The following is a 20,295-nucleotide window of genomic DNA, read 5'->3' on the forward strand; positions in this document are numbered from 1 at the left end:
CACCAGCTGAGCTGAAGTTTGTCATGGGTTAAAAGGCGTGAGGGAACTAATGCAGGATTCCCGTGTTGGGAGTCTGTTACCAGCACTTGGATTCCTAACCTAAAATTGTCTCGATAAACATGGCTTTTGCGTTGGCTAGCGTGTAGCTGTAAATGTCGCAGCAAAGACTTATACTAAGCGTGAAGCATGTTATGATGTTATTCTTTGTAGTGGTATTCTTTATTTTGTTTATTTTTAGGAAATCTGACTTGACTTGGATGAAGACAGGAAAAAAGCCCTATATTTCTTGGATAGCTGCATCAGTGTTGCCCATTTCTGTACAGCAGCTGTATTACTTAACAGCATCCGACAAACAGAAGCAATAAGCTGCAAACCTGCAAAGCAACTTGTCTAGGAAGAAAGATGCCCTAATTTCGGAAGCATGTTCTCCTAGTTTAAGACATCCATTTTTGTGAAAAAAGATTTTACCATTTTTTGTTTTCCTAACAGGGTTGAAAGAATCACAGGATAAGCGTTTTGAAGAAAGAGTGTAATGTATACAGCTTGATAGCCTTAAGACTTTTATAATAAGCCTTCCTATGTGAATTGTGTTTTTCCTTTTTCTTTAGATATAGTGAGCTAGTAGTGACATAGTTTCTTCTTATAATGGCACGCTTTCCTCAAACTAGCCAACAGGGTATGCAGGCTTTGCTAGGGAAATGTCGTGTATTGTGGCCTCTTTCAAGATGCCAGCAGCTGTTTGCTGTCTCTTTCAATATCGCCAACAGGGAAAAGGTTAGCTATTTCAGTTTTATGACATCTTCCAGCACTGCATTGCCAGTGGATTCCAAAGGAACTGAGGCTTTTCCTACTAAGAAAAGGTCTGAGATTCAGTATGAAGGAGAAACAGCATGGGATGAGGAGAGTAAAAAAATATCTGAAGGAAAACTTCACTTTTATTCCTCTGGAGCTCCGAAGAAACGATTAGTGAGTCATGTTCTGTCAAGGCATAAATTTGTCGAGGTCCAGCCTCCAGAAAAGCCTTTGCAGGCCGAAGAATGGAGTAGGCTGAGGGAAAACTTTCGATCACCTGAAATATTTGAAGATGTGATGTTTAACAGTATGGTCAGGTGCAACAGCCCCATAGATGTGGCCAAGTCCTTGCTGACTTATGTGGCGAAGACTGATGGTGACATTAGGTATAATTTGTTGGTCAAGTACCTGGCGTTATGTGTCCAGCAAGGGAAGACGGCAGAGATTTGTGATGTGTATGATATAATGAAAATCAGATTTAAGATATTAGAAAGTGGGGCTTACAACCTTCTTATCAGGGGGCTGAGTAATTCAGATCAATGGAGAATGGCCTTGACTCTTCTGGAAGAAGTAAGAAAAGTTATGACTCCCTCAAGAACAAACTATGAATCCTGTATCAAAGCGGCCAGCCGTCACCAAGAAATGAACCTGGCATGTGAACTTTACCATGAGATGCTGGCTAAGGATTTGGTGCCAACCCTGGATGTCCTGCAGGCCTTTTTTGACTTCAGCAGGGGTATGAAAGATGCTGAGTTACAAAAAGAGCTGTTTGGTATCCTCTTGTATTTGAGAGAGAACCAAATATACCCTCACAGAACATTTATGCGGAGTATAAAGCTGTGGTTTGAAAGGTAAATGATGTTTCAAAAGCAAGCTGCAGTTCATGAGGATAGGATTCAGGTTATTCCACAGATTAAGACTAATAAAATCCCCCAGCTTCTTATTTTATGGTGTTGCTCCTTGAGAAGCATACTGCCATGAAAAGCCGCATTTCATTTCTGCTCCAAATGTACAATTTTGATTGATACCTCTTCATAAGAGTTTTTACCTTTTAAATATCCGTTCTTGGTACAAAAAGTAGGAAACTTTGGTGGGTCATGGTGGCCCAAAATCTCTTGATTTTTATCTCCTCTCATTGAGGTTGATACATAAGGAATACTGACAGATATGAGGGTTGTTTTGTTTTTGGTTTTTCCCCTATAATCCACTAGCATAGAGAAGTAGTAAGTTTGGAAAATGAGAAAGTTTCTGTCTTTAAAGCAAAGAGGCAGTAAATTCTGTTATAGACCCTCTTGGTTCTCTTCTGAATCCTCTCCAGTTTATCAGCGTTCTTCATATATTCTCAATACTAGACCTGAATACAATATTCCAGCATGGGTTGCTGAAATGTAGTAAAAAATATTAGGAACGTCATCAGTTTAGCTTAGGTAAAGTGAAGACTAAGTGTTGTCCTCACATAAAAATAATGAGAGAGGTTAAATCTGGTTAGAAAACTCTTTGTTTTAGCACAGTGTTTGGCAGGCCACAGTTTGTTTTCATGAACAGTGGTGGTCAGACTCTGCAAATGCCTCTGATTGTGCTGTGTATGCCCAGTGTGTAGTTCACTGGAGCTTTCTGCACACGCATTACTCTCTATTTTTGGTTTAGTTTGTGTGGGCTGCACAGCTATCTTACAGGTTAGCTCTTGGTGAGAAAATACAGCTGTGGGAACGCGCTGCAGTTATTAGAACAGTATATACTGCCCTGCCCTACCTGCTTGCTTTCTTGGGAACAGGTAGGGAACAGACAGACAGACTAAGCTTCAGTCAAGCTGAACTGTTTGAGTGGATGAAAAATCTGTGTTGGGCTGCTGTTTTCTCAGAGAGTAGAACTTACCTGTGGGTGTATGCTCTATAGTGCATTTGCAGGAAACTCAGCCTAGTAAGAGGACTTGGGGAGATGACTGCAGGGCCAGTCTGTATGTTGTCTAAGAGCTATGTGTTACCAGTATATGATGACAAAAGAGTACTGGAAGCTGAAGCTAGACAAACTAGTGTGTGAGAAAGAGGCACAGAATTTCCTGCTGCTGTTGTCTTTGTAAAAGACCTAAAGAACCTCTACGTGTCAGCAGGAGAACCAGGAAAGGAGTGGAGAAGTGGGGTGGTTATTCCAAAGTCCATGGCACATGTGATTGTACAGCCTACCATTATAAACATTCAACAGAGGGAGAGATGTCTGCAGTTTAATGTTGTCATGGATATGACATATTCTGTTTTAGTTTTGTGGGCAAAAATGAATGTTTCCGCCAGGACTGTGGTGGTGATGTGGAGTCGAAAAGTCCCAATACAATGTTTTGGTATGAGCAACTTTGCCCTTAGAGTATCTTTCCTAATCTCTTAGGAAGGTATTTGCATAGAAGTCTTGACTTCTGCTTCCCATTTCATTTCTTACCGCTTACCACAGAAGAGAAGAAATTAAGCTCTGTGTGATTTCTTTATTAGAGTAGGTTTTCAAACGCTGTAATCATGTTCATCGTAGATGACTTGCCTCTCTTGCTATGAACTTTTGTCTCCTGTTGTAACTCCCTCATAATCTGATCCTGTGCCTTCCAAATCAAAGATCTTTGTCACTTTAATAGAAATAGGATCAAACCTTTATCTCTGTCTGAATTTTATCTTAGATTTTTATAAGGAGCTTTCTCGCTTGGTTTAGACTTCACCGCAGTTTCAGGTTTTTGTTTGCAATGGAGGGCTTCTAAAAGAGATTAAATTCCCAGATTCTGAGGCGCTTTATGGATGTGTAAGGCAGCAACTTGAACGTTGATAGTGCGACCTGGTCACTTGTGCTCTTTGGGTACAACATGGGCTGGGGAGGTTGGTAGTGTTGGTTCTCTGCACGGTAAGTGCTGTTTTTTTGTATAATGATACTTCCAGGTATTGCTAAATTATATTTTACAAAAATTCATATTTTTGTGTGGTTTCTGTGGAATGTAGGTGGTTGGTCTTTTACTTCTAGGGATTGAACAAAATGGGAGTGTTCTTTATCTGTAATTTGGGTATTATTAAATAAAGTCTAATGCTATTATTTATCTTTCCCTATGTAAATATTAGTATTCCAGGAGAGAACTGGAGAGGACACCTGACCACCATTAAAGACAGGTAACTGCGAAAATCTTATTTAAAAATGACTGTTTTTATCTTTGACTATTCTACCTTGAACTCTTCTTTCATAATACTAAAAAAAAAAAAAAAACACTTGCTTCTGAATCCTTAGATAAAAAAGTAGTTTTAATCCTTGAGAATATGAACTTTTATTGTGTACATAGGACTTCCAGAACTGAGTTTCAGTTCATTTCAGCACGTTAAACAAGGCCTGAGATGCACAATTGGAAAGGAGGTAAGCTAAGCAGAGCTAAGACAGAAAAACATGGAGAAAAGTAAGAGCTGCCGTCTTGTTGCATGGATTGTTTACTGTTTGGGAATTAAGGACTTTGTTTTTGGTTAGCTTTATGATACTTTAGCTTAGTCAGATATTTCCAAGTATCATAAAAATCAGAGCAGCTTTGGTGCATAAGCTGACGTCTCCTTGAAAGCTAAGTTACTATTTACATGCTACAGTAATTTGTATGGGTAGAAGGGTTCTGCTGTTTCACCTGATTTTCAGTAAAGACAAAATTAGTGATTCTTACATTAGGTTTCCTTAGGGATAACTTAAATACCTATTTCTATTACAGCATTTTATTAATACTTGTCAATTTTTATTTTAATTCTTATTATCATTCTATTCGATACCTAGGGCTTTTCTGTTATATAGCAATTTGGCAACTGTAACTGTATTAATCATAAGAATATCTCCTCTGGATTAAGTTTTCTTTGTGATTCGTGGTAATATACTATGCAGTGTACTATTAAGCACGTTCTGAGTCTGCTGCTTTTGAATCCCACACACAACCAGCATAACTCACTTATCATGAGAGCAGAAGTTGTGCACTGTAGGATGGATTATTACGTTTGAGTGTGTGTGTGTGTGTGTATGGTATTACTGTATTGAAATAATTGACCAAATTCTAGGCAACTTTTTTTAACCTTTAGAGTTTTAAAATTCAGAAGTTGATTGTCTTGATTAAGAGGGTAGCTTATTATCTTGTTGTCTGTAAGAGCTAAACTGTCTTAGATGATCCCCCATTTTGTTGAGGGGTAAGAATCTGCCAACAGGCAGAGTGGGGACTTAGTGCTACATAGTATTTATTTTGTGATAACTGTCTGTGTGATCACTTTTTATCTTCCAATAAATATAAGCAAGTTTGAGGTAACCTACTCGGAATGAATTCAAAGTAAATTAAAATTATTTCAAGGAGGGGGAAAAAAAGGTTGAAGCTTATTTTGCTTAAATTAGATGGCTGCTGACAGAAAAGATTCTTAGGATTTAAGAAAGTGGAAAAATTGGAAACCCTTTGGTCCTTAATGTAAAGGACAAAGCTCTCAAAGTACCTCTGAAACTCTTATGTGGAGCCTGTTACTAGACTTGGCTCTGTGGTCAGCCTAACTGGAATCTTAAAATGTGAGTCTTAAAATCCAGAAGAACTGATACAGAAAGATGTGATGTTGAAATGAAACTGATTTTAAAATGTTTTTCCTAAACTAAGCCTGACAACTTATAGGCTTGCTCTTAGGTTATTCTGATTTTGTATAAATATTGGCAGTTATATCCAGGATGCTTATTTCTTCTTCCTCTAGTACTGAGCTCCTAGTTTCTTTGAACTGTGATAGTTGGAAATTTGACCCTTAATGTTTGCTGAGCATAAATTTTTTTGTGGAGAGTTAAAAAAGCTGTGGTTTTCCAAGGTCAGCTATAGAAAGCTGCAGCTCGAATTTTTTGAGCCTGTGTTCAGATTACTGTATCGCATCTGACTTCGTGTTTGATGCATATGTGCCACGATACCCCAAATCCATCTTTGTTCCTCAAAAAAGTAGTTAAACAATCACTTAGTTGTAAGGACAGCTATATATCTTACAGAGCTGAAAGCCTTCAGTCTGGGAATTTCTCAGCATGCAATCATAAAATGATCAGTGAAGAGTTACAAAAATTGTCTGGCAATTTTAAAGGTATTATTAAAATCCAAACAAAAAAACACAACAAGAAAAGAAAGCTGCAATTTAGTCTAAAGGTGTAATCTTACAAAATGCTGACTGTTCTTAGTGTCTGTTAGTTTTAAAAGGTGAACTTGGCACTTTCTACTCCCACTCTTTTTGGGAATCCGTATTGAGAATGCACAAGAAGTGGCTTCACAAGCGTTGGTTGGTGTTAGGTGGTTGGGGTGGGTTAGTTTCTCCCCTTCTTTCCCGGCTCTCTCCCCCCGCCCCCCCCAAGTAGTCTGAAAGTGGTAGCTGCAGAAGAATCCAAGTAAAACACGGTTCATGCATAACAAAGTACTTATATTTAAGCTAATTTTGAGATAGTTTCATAACACTTCTTTAAGCTTTCCTTTAGTATTGCCAAACTGTGAAGTTCCTTAATGCAATTATGTTTATTTAATGGTAGCTTTATAGATATATGAACAGCCAGTCTCCTTGCTTACAATAATGTGTAGGCTAAGCCTGCAATGGTCACAGTGGGCTGAGTGACTGGAATGTATTCTTCCTATGCAGCAATGAATGTCCATTGTTGGGATTCCACATGTAACTTTATGAAATCAGTAGATGCACTGTTAACAGTACAATTAATGTAGTCTTAGTATATTTTTAGGTAGCAATCTGTATGTTAATATATACCAAATATCACTTGCTGTGAGAATTTGGCATTTCTGATTGTGGTGGCTTTTTAAACACTTAAAGCTCAAATCCTGCAATTGAGGAGGAGATTTTGTTACCTGAGTTGATGTTTTACTTATGAAATAAGCCTTCTGGATGGATTTCAAGAAGAATGATTGCTCCTTCAGTTCAAAGTATGCCCAGCTATGTGAATATAGGCTACTGGACAGACTGCAATAGAAAGGAAAAATGTGAAATATCAACAACATAACTTGTGTATAAGAGAAGCTTAAGTGAAAGCAAGTAGGGAAGGATTCATTGTTCGGTAGCCAGAAACAACCAAAGACCTGTTCAGACTAAGTGTCGTCTTATTAACTGCCTGCTGGACAAGCTGTTTGATTCTGTGTTTTCTTAGTACATTTTCTTATTTTATTTCAATTTCTTAGTACCATGGCTAGAGTGTCCAGTCTGGTGATGAAGAGAAAAGCTGGATCTCCTGTGTCAGGTTCTTGGCAGAAGTGCTCAAGAACTTTAAAGAGAGCTAAGACATGATTGACTCTGTATATTTCTTTAGTGTGTGTTTTATCTATTTTTTTCCTTTATCATGTAGTTATTAAAGAGGTAAGCTTGGAAATATTTCTAGTTTTCACCCACAATCAGAGATGCAAGTCAAGAACTGCACCCATGAGGTTTTTTCTATATTTTTAGCTCATTAGTTTGTCTTAAAATGTATATCTGCAAAACTTCAAAATAAGCCTTCAAAAAAAAAAAAAAGTAACATAGTTCACAAAGAATGCAGTACAGTAATTGACAAAGCAACTTGCTTCTTAGGATGTGCAAAGTCAAAGTCACCTGATGTTTTCTCCCTTCCTGCCCACCCTTATCTGGTAGTTTTGTGGGGGGGCATGGAAGTTCTTGGCAACGATGTATTTTTTGACCTGGTATGGAGTTGTGTCCTGTATTGACTGTTTCTTGAGTTTATAGCGGGTAACCAGAGGGACAATTAGGAAAAAAAGAAGGAACAGATGGCACATGGAAGTGATTTTGGTTCCCATTTGATTTCCTTCAGAATATGTTTTAGGGCAAAGGCCCCAGTTGTGGGACATGAAACAACAAAATTAGCTAGATATTTAAAAATATATTTGTTCTGTCTCTCAAGGTGTAATTATTCTGGGAGATCATATTAAAAGCCACAGGTAGCTGCGGAAGTTAGGCCTGTCATGTTTTGCACCTTGGAACAAGTATGTGTTGTGCTAGGACGCTCTGGGAACAAAAGGCCAACTCAGAACAACCAACATGGTTGTCTGCTGTAGGGGTTTTTGACGGCCTCTGCCGTTGCTTGGGAATCTCGGCAGCACCAGGTTGGCTAGACAGTAGTCATGCAATTTGAGTAAACTGGTGTGTGCTCTGCAGTGTTGTCTCACTTGTGCTGCTCGGGAATCTGCTCTGACGTGCCAGCAGCCTTCTCGGAAAGGGTTTGGGGTCTGGATTTTCATGTTCCCTATTGTTCCATTCTCTCATCTTTTCTTTTATACTAGTTTTCAATGTCTTTGCTTTTTCACTATTAAAAACATACATCCTGGACAGATCCGTGGAGGTTTCCTGTCTGTGTCAGAGACAGTGAGATGCGGTTTAGGATTTGCAGAACTACAACAGTTACCAAAGTTTCTGGCCAAACCAAGAAAAGACAGTCTTGGTCTGGGAAACCAAGAGTGCTGAGGAGTGGATGAGGTGAATGAAGAAAACTATCCAGACGCTGCTTATGATTACTGACATGGCTGTAGAGGGTAGAGTGGTGTTTCTGGATCTGGGAAATAAACACTGAATGGTGGCATTGACTGACTGTAGCTGCTGGCCTTTTTCACCTGGAGCAGTCAGCTTCCTACAGCTGTGTGGTGATCTTAATCTTGCTACAAAGCAGGAACAAAAGAGCTTCTTAACAGTGAAGAAACAAGTAGTGATTAGTCTCAGGAAAATAGCCATCTATAGCTGCTTTCTGTTTGGGTATAATCAGCTTGGTATTAGAAAATCTCTGGAGGAATTGGCCTTGTGCACCTGGATGATGCCACTGTAACTTAATGTTGCTGAGACAGGTCAACTGAAAGAATGTTTCTGTCTCAGTTGCCTTCCACTGTCAAAGTCTATTAACGTAGACTACCACAGAGGGATCTTAGAAGCAGAGGTATCACAGAATGGCCAAGGTTGGAAGGGACCTCTGGAGGTCGTCTAGTCCAACCTCCCTGCTCCACCAGGATCGTCTAGAGCATATTGCCCAGGATCACATCCAGGCGGGTTTTGGATATCTCCAGGGAAGGAGACTCCACAACCTCTCTGGGCAACCTGTTCCAGTGCTCTGTCACCCTCACAGTCAAGTTTTTCCTCAGGTTCAGATGGAACTTCCTGTGGTTCAGTTTGTGCCCGTTGCCTCTTGTCCTGTTGCTGGCCACCACAGAGAAGAGGCTGGCCTCATCCTCTTGACACTCCCCCTTCAGATACTTGTACACATTGATGAGATCCCCTCTCAATCTTCTCTTCTCCAGGCTGAACAGGCCCAGCTCTTGCAGTCTTTCTTCATAGGAGAGATGCTCCAGCCCTCTAATCATCTTGGTAGCCCTCCGCTGGACTCTCTCCAGGAGTGCCATGTCTCTCTTGTCCTGGGGAGCCCGGAACTGGACCCAGTCCTCCAGGGGAGGCCTCCCCAGGGCTGAGGAGAGGGGCAGGATCACCTCCCTCGACCTGCTGGCAACACTCTGCCTCATGCAGCCCAGGAGACCATTGGCCTTCTTGGCCACAAGGGCACACTGCTGCCTCATGCTTAACTTCTTGTCCACCAGCACTCCCAGGTCCTTTTCTGCAGAGCTACTTTCCAGCAGGTCAACCCCCAGCCTGTCCTGGTGCAGGGGATTATTCCTGCCTAGGTGCAGGACCTTGCACTTGCCTTTGTTGAACTTCATGAGGTTCCTCTCTGCCCACCTCTCCAGCCTGTCCAGGTCCCTCTGAATGGCAGCACAGCCCTCTGGTGTGTTAGCCTCTCCCCCCAGTTTAGTATCATCAGCAAACTTGCTGAGGGTGCACTCTGTCCCTTCCTCCAGGTCATTGATGAATATATTGAACAAGACGACCCAGGACTGACCCCTGGGGGACACCACTAGCCACAGGCCTCCAACTTGACTCTGCGCCATTCACCACAACCCTCTGAGCTCGGCCATCCAGCCAGTTCTCAATCCACCTCGCTGTCCACTCATCCAACCCATACTTCCTGAGTTTACCTAGGAGGATGTGATGGGAGACAAGTAAATGAATCCTGGCCTTTCTTTGTAGTATGTCCTATTAATAGCAGCTTGTCTGGAAGTTGGGAGAATGTACCAAGGATGTAAGATTACGCGTTCACTGTTCTTACAGTTGTCTTTTGGCATCAACAATAAGTAGAGGAGATAGGAAATCGGAAGATACAGATCTTTGTTCTGATCAGGTATGGCCATCCCTATGTTCTTACTGTCCTTTGGGTTGCATTGAAGAGATACTACTGCAGGGTACTTCAGTACCTTGAGAGGCAGTATATAGCCCTGTTCCTGAGGGGAAGTCATTGTCTCAGTATACTGACAGTTGGAGAACAGACTTCAGAGACTTTGCTTCAGAGTACTGTGGTTTGTGGAGTGTGCGTTTGTTTTGTTTTTTTTCTGAGGAGTTGAAAGACCTCTGTGATGCAGTTTGGAGCTCTTCTTCCCCTCGTTGCTCTTCTTTTCTGCAACTTGTTTCCTTTGTTTCTTGCCCTTGTGATTCAAGCTTAGCTTTAGAGTAGTTCCAAGAATGTCTTCCCTCTTCTGTTCTTTACTTTAGTGTTTAGCGAGTATACAGGGTCACTCTGTGAAAGGTGCTCGGGTAGACGTGGTACTAAGGTCACTGAACCTAGAAATAAAGGGAAGTCTGCTGTCTAAAGACAAGTGCCACAAAGAAGGCATAGATACAGCCATGCTCATTGTTTGCTTTTCAACCATACAGCAACTCAGAACATGGAGAGTAGAGGAGCCCTCTCAAAGCATGTGGTGTAGCCTCAGATTTTTGTTACTTTCTTTTTTTTTATTGTAGGACAGTCACAATTTCTAGCTTCTGATGGCAGAGAAATCCTTTCTTCTGTCATGCTTCTGCATCTCCTATAGGAATAAAAATGTTTATTTAGATATTCTATAGGAAATCTTCACCTACGTTCTCTTTGGTTTTTACCTCACAGTTTAGAAACCTGGAACTTCTTTTCTGGACTCAGCACACTGAAAAGAGTCCATGGAAAGCTTCCATCAGTACGCTTGTGCTTTCTCACAGGTGAACTAAAAATGTGTTTGCTATTTCTGGAAGATACTGAGAGTTGAGACAAATGGGATGAAGGAAATGGAAGTAGGGCTTGAATATTTGACTAAAGGGGTTACTGCCCCAGGAATAGTTGGGATTGTTTTTGGGAGCCTTGTGTTGAACAGCGGAAATATGTTTATACAGGCATTGTGCTGGTGGGAAGGGACCAGAGCAGTGTTAATGTTGTCAGGGTTCTTACGCCAGTGAAAGCTGGAGGCGTTATTGGTGGGAGTGAAATTGTAATGAAGGTTAACAGAGAGCAAGTTTGTCAAGTACAGTTTGGGCTTACATCAGTAAACCAGAAGTAGTAGCGTATGGGTGGGTTTGCTTTTGTTTGTTTGCTTTTTTAATTTTTTTTTTCTAAAATGAATAAGGAATGGCTTATGAAAGTAAATAGATAAACATAACTCATACCCAGGATTCCATATCTCAGAGACCATTCCAGAGCAAAATTACTGTGAAATTCCAGCGCAGGAGACATGTGCAGATACAAGTATTAAACACCTTAGAGGTTGAACACGCAAAGCCCAGGCAGAGTTTGTGATACCGGTGACCTTGTAAGTCACAGTAGAATCTACCCTCTGTGGCCTGTTTACTTCTGCCTGATATTCTTAGACTTCTCTGGATTGTCTTCTAGAAACTTTAACAGTTTTTCCTCTTGGTTGCTAACTAGGTTAACTGAAGATTTGTTTATATGATTGTAGTTTATTATAGTGGGCAATCATATTCAGATGTCTCTGCTCATGTTAGAATACTTAAAATGCTTCTCTTGTCAGAACATATTTCATATTGAAGTAGAGAGAAGGAGGCTTGGAAGTACTTGAATATAGGCTAATCTGAGGGGCTAGGTGGGAAGACACAGATTTGATCCTGTTAAATTATGGGCAGTTTTGCCTTTTTCTGTGAAAAGAGAGGGTAGAAAATAGAATAGCAACTTGGCTTTACCTGTTAAAATTAAAGCTGACTTGGTTTATGCTGGTAGCCTTTCATGAAAGAAGTTGCACTTTTTTTTAGTCTCATTAACTATCTCATCCTAACATAGTCCGCTATGTCAGCAAATCGGGTGTGTGCATTTATGAACTGTCAGTGAAAAATGGAAGTTGGTTGCAAACCACTTCCAAAACTTAATGTATGGAAGTGATGCAGCTTGGGCAACTGAATTAATAGCCTGGATCCAGGATGATTAATTATGGAGTCCACTCAGGTATGCCTGTGCTTGGGGCAGGTCTGGTTATTCCAAATCTGGATAAAACAGCCACAGATAGCTTTTCTATAAGAGCAGTCAGTCTGCAGCACAGTAATAGAGCGTTTCATAGTTGTTGGTGTGTTTTCTTGTTGTAACACTTGGACATGGATTTTCAGCTACGCCAAGGGTCTGTAGCCTGTCTGCTAGCTTCAACTAGGATGCCTGCAGTCATTTCATATGTTCTGGTCATGCCAGTGCAACTGCATAGCACTCCCACATTGAGATGGGAGTGTATGTATCCGTGGAGGCTTTCCTTTGTGATAGGGGAACTTTCCATATTAGAGATAAGAAACTAAGACCTAGAACAACTTGAATTCCTCAAGATTACACAGAAAACTTGTGGTAACACTGGAAATTGAACCCTGATCTCAAAGCCTACGTAGGTGCTGTAAATTTTGAAATATCCCTTTTCCATGCTTTCATGCAGAATTTAAGTTACATGTTTGATCTGGATCCCATTAAAGCCTATAAAAAAATATTTCCAGTGACTTTAATAGGTTTCAGATGCATCACAGAAAGAGTTCAGCTGATTTTCTGATGATTTTGCTGTGTCGTAGTTGTTCTATGGGGTTGTGCTCATACATGGATGCTCCAAAAAAAAAAAAAAAAAGGCTTATGAGTAAGAGCTACCTAAATTTTACTAGTTTATCTTCTTGTTTCATTATTATTATTACAGAGGACAGTGCCCAGTTTGTGATCACCAGTTGGAGGACAGTGACCTCACTGAAGAAGAGTATAATAATCTCAGAGAAAGAATAATAACAGATGTGATACATGGAAGTGATACTTTTAGAAAGACAAGTCCACAGGTAGGTCTTGTACGCTCTCAGGTTTATTGGCTTGGAGGGTAATAATCAATGTTCAAGTGCTTTGAAAACGCAACAAATCTTGTTGTCTTTTTTTCTTTGCTTTAAACATTAATTACATTAGATACTTTAACCTATATATCCTTTTCCATTTTGTTGATAAAATTGGTATTAATCTTGAACTCTCTTATATTGTCTTCATTATTATATTTCCAGTTAGTCATGAATGGATGCTGAAGTAGTTAGTGTAACAGAAAGCTTGGAAAAAGTAGTTTTTTTTTAAAGTTTAAAAAAAAGCATTAAAAGGGTTGGAAATCTCTTAATCCTTCAAAAGCTAGACTTTCAGTGGGCAATGAAGACCAGTAACTAGAGTTAAAAAAATATATATTTTTTTGTCTAGCATTTTGCACTGGCGAAAAAAAAGAAGTCCTAGTGTTCTTGAAATCCTGTATCGTATCTGAAGCTTGCGCTTAACATGCTGAATATTGGGTTTTTTCACTGTGTAGCTGTGTGCCAGAAATTATGAAGAACTGTTGTTTTGTTCACTCAGCTTTCACAAACAGCCAACTGCCGCTCAATTTTAAAGATATATTTTCATATTTCTAACTACAGTATGCATTAGGAGTATCAAGCTTTTCAAAGGTTGTTGTGAGTATATGAGAGAGCATAGTTCTCAGACACTGCTATACTGCAGTTCTATTTCTTACTCATCTTGCGTGGTCATTAGTTAATCAGCAAGAGTGATGCTGAATGAAGGTGAACTCCGCTAGGTGGAGCCCACATCACATCTCAGGGTGGTTGCAACTTACCTTTATAAATATTGATGTAACTTTGCTGCAACTGGCACCAGTTCAGCACCAGTTCTGAAAATATGGAAGAGGGCACCAGATTGAGTTCTTGAGACTTTCTTCAGACAGACTTCATGAACGCATAATGGTTCTAGAAACAGCTAATGTCAGGGTGCCTGTAGTACATGAAGTCTGTTGTTCAGACATCTAATTTCCACGCAGGCTTTCTTCTCAGTTCAGGTCTTCAAGCTGATCTGGCTGTGAATTATGCAGAGAAGTGAAGTTATCTTTAAAATGTAGCAGTAATTTTAAGTAATGAATGGGTACTGGTGTTATAAAGGAATATGTTTTATTGCACACTGTACAACTAACACTACCTGTTCCCTAAAAGCCCTTGTAAGAATTGTGGCTGAGATAGGTTTATGCAGTTAACGAGTTAACTGCCTAATCTGTGAAGCATCGTTTAGTGACGGCTGGCTGGAAAAAGTCAGATTTGCAAAGTATATGGGCTAGATTAGTGGTACCAGCTGCATGGGAGAAAACTTAGGAAGGGAAATTCAGACAAGGTATCTCTGGGTAACAGGACGTTCGAACCCAAGTTGAACAGTAGAGGAAATGTTGCTCCTACTGTTTTATCACCTAGATTGATCAAAGAAATGCAACCTGAGCAATCAGAATCAACAGACTATTTTAAGCTTTGATGTCCATAAATTTTGTTAATCTGCTTGATAGCTGAAATTCTGTGATTTACCACTTTGGGGGCCATCTACTTGGCAATTCTAAATTGGCCTTGTTACAATTCTGTATCTGCAGGCAGTCATCTGAAGGCTGAATGGAAATAAAACAGGATGTGTTTGCCGTTGGCTACCCAGCTTAAGTCTGCTGCCTCTGTGTATTTTGAGCATGGATGTGGGGTAAAGACAGCACAGTGTTGTGGTGTGTCAGAGGTTTCCAGAAATAAATTTGGGGCTTTTTAGTTGCCTTTGTGCTGTGAAAGCAGACATATGATGATGAGAATATCCTGCCAATTTTAGGTGTGCCAGATTGTGTGACTTCTCCTGCAGCCAGGGTTTTCCAGAGGGGAAGCTAGGTGAACAGGCTGAGATTATGATGTAGGCAAGTATATCAGAGAAGGGGTTTTCCATTTTCCACAGCCAGTCGTGTTTCTTGCAGTAGCCGCAATTCAAATAGAAAACATTTCTGCTGTCCTAAAGAAATAGGACTTTCTACTCCTCCTTCTAACTAGTTTTCTTCCATGTGTCTGTGCTTCTTGCAAAGAAAAGATTAGTCAGTAGAACAGTTTGAGTTGTTTTGACCTCTAAATAATTTTGTTCCCACAATGTTTCAAATTACATATGTAGTACATGTGGAGTTTTCTTTTTTTTCTTCTCTAAGCAATAGTCTTGTGTTACTGTTGCAACAATGTTATTGCTTTGTTTGATTTCTATTTCTTTCCCTCAAAGTATAAATGCAATCAGAGTAGAAAATGAGGAGCAAAGATTTGGTTTGGCCATAATCCTCCAAAAATAGTTTGTTGTGATGTAATTAAAAACAAATAAACAAACAAAACCCATTTTTTTGTGATTAGACAGTTTTACCGAAGAAAACTTAGAATTATAAATCAGAATGGTAATGAACAATACTATACAAATATTTTGAAAAGGTGGCCTATCTGGACTATAAAACTGATACTCTATGAGAAAATACCCATTACATTAAAAATAGGCCTCAATTCAGATCTCCTTTATAGGCAACTGTCAAAGAGTCTATTAGGAGTTGATATGATTTCACTATCTAATATAGTGAACTGCAACCTTGCAGGCTGCTGTAGGAAGAAAACTACTGTAATAAGACTGTCACCTTTGTACCAATGTCTATATGATATTTTCAGTTGGATGCTCTTATACTCTGCTTGCATTTAATTCGGAACTATCTTATTGAGGCTGGCAATGATATCATCAGCTGAGAGGCAGTAACATCTTTTGCTAGGATGACCTTCATGCCTCTGCTGTTCCCAGATGTTTCTTGCACGTACGCAAATGCAGTAATTTCATTCCCTTTGTGGCTATTTCATACCCCTGATAAGCCTGAAAGGACTGTTGGGTAGGGGAAAGGAAGCACTTGGGAGATGTGTATGTACTGTCTGAAGGCAGGAAGAGATGGTTTTGAGGGCATGTAAAGTCCCCACACCAGATCCGGGCTAAGTGTGCCAAGGGGCTTTACATTCCCATCTAGAGTATAAGAGACTAGAGGGGGAAGAGGAAGTGTGACCCATTCCTCTCAGTGTTATTTTTGCAGCTGAATGAGACTGTGCTGCTTCCACGGAGCCTTGAAAATAAAGCAGTGGCTCTTAACTTTTGGTTTGTTACCTTTTCTTTTCTATAACGCTTTGGTTCTCCTTCCACGTGCGCGTGATTCCCAACTCTATGAGGTGCCCCAAAACCCTCTGTGCTCTGTGTCAGTCCCACCTGAATGGAATAGTTTTCTACTTCTAGAAACCTATGTGCTCCAAGCAAGCAGTCTCTGACACAATCTGTCCTAACTCCACCTGGTAGATCTTCCACTCCAACTTCCACCGTAACCTCCTGGTGCCACCATCTGCCTAGTTGCCTCTAAATTCATAGCTAGTCACCTACATTTTCTGCATTTGAGCTGCTTCCAAGATGAGCCACCCTTACCTGCGCGGAGGTTGCCTGGATGATGAGCTTCTCCATCTTACAGCTGGAGGCCATTGCTTCTTTACTTGAGCTTCTTGGAGAAAAAGAGATCGGCTAATTCGGTTAGGTCTGCTATGACTCCTGAGGAGATTAGAGGCTGAAGAGAGGAGGACGAAACCCTGCCCAGCAAATGACTGGTGTGTGCACAGTGCATGCCACAGCCCAGGCTGCATGTGCCATTGGCATCCTCTACCTCTATTCCTATATATTTCATTCTTTCTGTCAGTGCCAGAGAGCAGAGAACTTCTGAGAGGAGGAAACAAAGAAGGAAAAGGCTGTGTGGAATTTTTCCTGTGGCTTCGTGTGCCTCCTTACCTCTCAGATACATGCTACACTGCATCAGAGGGATCTGAATTCCCATTTAAGGGCTGTTTCTCTGTAGGACAGTAGGAACAGAAAAACTTGGCATGTTGCTGAATCTTACAAAACCTTGTACTGGGATGAGGGCTGTTGCTGAAAGGACAAAATTCTTGTACTGTATTCACAGGCAGGAATGACTGAATGTCCTCTGGTCAGCTCTACGGCAGCATGGGTCACTTTGCTAGGGTTAGGTTTAAAATGACAGAGCTTGGATCCAGTGCTAGATTCTGCAGGACTTATGCTGGGTAGGATGAAAACTGGTGCCACCAGCGGTTGAAGGCTTTTCATTAGTTCTGGAGAGGTAGAGGTGATGAGCGGTAGTTGAGGTTAGGACTGGGGCTAAGCTTGGGCTTCAAGATAGTGAAGACTTGTGAGCTGCCTTCCCTCCCTCTTCCCCTGCCTCTCTCCCCCCAGTCGAATTCTAGAAGACCCAAGAGTAGAATGAATACTGAGGTTGGATTAGGTTGAATGAGTTATAGGCTGGTTTTTTTGGATGGATATGGGTTACCAGATTGTAGGCAGGATTGGATTTCTGGATAGCAAGGGTGGAAGAACTTGTTACTGCCGAATCTAGGAAGTCTTGAAAGTTTGTTTTTTGGGGATTAGTGTTTCAGATGGCAGGTACTGGGGAACTTGAATTATTGCTGGACCTTTAGAAGGTCATTCATTCAGGTCATTAAGGTTGAGAGCTAATACCAGCAGAGAGGAAGGGCTTATAGGTAGCCTTTTGGGCACGTGTTGGCGTTCTGCTATGAGTAAGACTAGGGTTACAGTTCATATTTGGGACTGAAATACTTGAAGCACTCGATTTAATATGGCTGTGGCTAGGCCAGAGCGTTAGATTAGAGGTGGCATTGGAAGGGACAAGTGTTTTATGATTCATGCTGTTACAGGGAAAATAACTTGCTTATAAGCAAGTTAGGATATGCGAGGGCCAGTGCTAAACAGTTTGGCAGTTTGATTCTACAGGTGTTGCAGAATAGCAATGATGATTTAATCCCTTATAGCCCTATGGCTTATTATTAGTTTCTGGGAGCTTATAGTCATTGAACTGTGGATAAAGATAGGGTTAGCGTTGCAATTAGAACTAAAAATATTGACATCAGGGCCTGAAGTCTCTTGGACCTTGAAGAGCCCTGTTTACTCCCAGGTCTAGGAAAACCTACAAAGGTAAGGCACAACACTTGCAGAGAGTACTGAACAGCTCTTGTTCAGTTCTTTGCTAAATATGGGCTGCTGCATCTATTTGGGAAAACAATAGTATTCAGGACAGCAGAATCCTGCATTGCCTGAACAATCAAGTTTGCTGCTAGATCTTGTAACATCCACAAGGATGAGAGGACAGCTGGTGTGAGTGGGGCTCAGAATCAGCTGTGGGGTCGTTTTGGTTGCAGTGTTTTGGCTAAAGCTAGGGTTAGTTTTGGAGGTAAGAAAGAACATAAATTTCAGAACTTGATCTTTTAGGATCTACAAGATTCAATAGTGAGCATCAAATAAAGGCAGGCAATGATTTATGGTAGATATTGAGACAATTGCAGTAACAGACAGCTCTGTTAGGTACTGAGAGCACTGCAATCCAAGCTGCAGCCTTTTACCCTGCTTACTTTCTGTCCTCCTGCCTCTATTTAGTTCAGAGTCAATGTTACACTCTTCTTGTCATGTAATCTGCTAGAGGGAGAGGACTTCTGGAAGGAGGAAAAGGAGGGGGGAAGAGGGAGACTGAATGGGAAATAGGTGGCAAGAGACGGAGGCAGTGACAATTTTTCTAGGGTTGCTGTTGCATCTTCCCTTTCCTCAGAGGCTCCTGATAATGGAAGCAAACAGAAGTGTAGAGTCATTTGGCAGGAGGATAGAAGACTACTCCTTCCTTAGCAGGAAGAAATAGATCTGGGTGAAAATATCATAAATTTAACACATTTCTCTCCCTCAATTACCTCACTATTAGAGAAATGCTTCTTGGGGGTGGGTCAGATCTTCTGGGGTGGTCTAGGCTTCCTTTTCCTGATTCATATAACACGACATGAGTTGGGAGTTTGTTCAGGTCACTCTGTCTCCCTTGCTATCAAGCGTTTGTGCAGCAAACTTAGGCTACCCTGCAACAAAAGCATGCTCCTTTCTTCCAGTCTGCTTTCCAAACCCGTCTTGTTTTCCTCCACAGTCTTTTTAAACCAATCCTTTGTCACCTCTGCCTTTGGAAATTTTTATAACATGACACATTCCTTATACTCTGGTTAGTGCCATCAAGTAAGAACTACTTGGTTCTGATCTTCAAGTGTCTTTAAACACCAATTGCTTGGTTAAAATAGAGTTGCTAACCTTGTTTTCATGCTTTGACTGTGTAACAGCTGGAGAACTTGCTAGCAAAATACATCAAAGATTGTGGATGCAGTAATTTTTTTTTCAGATGTTTCTTTGTTGCATTAACATATATAAGCAGTGAGCGAAATAGAAAAGCTTTACCAAGGTTTTATAACATCATGACTTGGTAAACTGTTTCGTCTTTTCTGTTCATTAGCTGTTCACAGAGGCAGACAAAGCCATAAACACAAAAACAGAACAGTAGGCTTTACCCATCGGTTCACCAAAAGAATTAAAAAATCTGAAAGCGTAATGAGTAGCTGACTTTCCTGAGATTTTTATCAGGAACCTCTTAGATAAATAGTCCATTACTTGCAATTCTTCCATCCCCAAGTAGTTACTCAGGGGCTCTTCAGAAATGTTTACATAATGCAGACTGTATATAGTAAGTCCTTATTTCAGCCTTCTCTGTCTTTGAGTAGCGCTAACTTCTTTGAAAATACTTCTAAAATAAAATCGGTGGGAGCACATTTGTTTTAGTTACTTTGAAATGTTACCGCTTTGTACTTGGACGTCATAAAGTGCAATCGTACGAGAGGCTCTTCTCAGTCCAGGAGCCGGTCTCCAGCAGCGGTCCAAACCGGATTCTTCTGATGCTGCAGGGCCCCCTGGGAAATAGTCTAATACAGGGCCTCCTTCCAATATCTGATAACTAAAATGAATGCACAGATTCTGATAGTTTCATGTTGTCCTTCCAGTGCCTTGTCTCTAAGATTTCATTAGATTTTAGAACAGCTGCAGTTTGAGCAGAAGTTTTCATTACATGGTCTACGAGAATCCTTTAAGCTGATATAGTTCCTCTTCACCTCTAAAATGTGACAGAAGTGTACTTTTTTCCTGCAGTGTGCATTGTTTCGTCTTTGTGATAGTAAACTTAATTTGTTCTTGTATTTGCAATTGGCCGGACTTCTTCAGTGTCATTCCCTTTCCTAAATATCTGAGATTTTTAATAAATACGGGAATTAGTACAGAACTTGGAAAGACTGATTTATTTGTTTACTTTTAGCATGACTCTCTGCTTTTTCTCTTCTACCTCTTTCAGTGCTATGACTAGTTCAGTGTTTTAGTTGCTTGTTGTGAAGTTATCAGGCTTCTGTTTCTGCCCACTTTTCCATCAACACATGCGAAGAATGTTTGGAGATGTTCTTTTGC

The 20,295-nt window shown here is 40.6% G+C and overlaps 1 protein-coding gene across 3 annotated transcripts in view; it reads left to right on the forward strand.

Moving 5' to 3' along the window:
- PRORP (protein only RNase P catalytic subunit) overlaps positions 1 to 20,295 on the forward strand; it is a 61,688-nt gene that overhangs the window by 586 nt on the left and 40,807 nt on the right. For all 3 annotated transcript variants that reach the window (XM_068946438.1, XM_068946439.1, XM_068946441.1), the window contains exons 2-4: positions 239 to 1,643; positions 3,882 to 3,929; positions 12,791 to 12,923. In XM_068946438.1, the coding sequence (XP_068802539.1) occupies positions 646 to 1,643; positions 3,882 to 3,929; positions 12,791 to 12,923 (1,179 nt within the window). In that variant the 5' untranslated portion in view covers positions 239 to 645. The remainder of the gene's footprint in view (positions 1 to 238; positions 1,644 to 3,881; positions 3,930 to 12,790; positions 12,924 to 20,295) is intronic.

The sequence above is a fragment of the Struthio camelus genome, chromosome 5, assembly GCF_040807025.1.
Source record: "Struthio camelus isolate bStrCam1 chromosome 5, bStrCam1.hap1, whole genome shotgun sequence".
Lineage (NCBI taxonomy): Eukaryota > Metazoa > Chordata > Aves > Struthioniformes > Struthionidae > Struthio > Struthio camelus.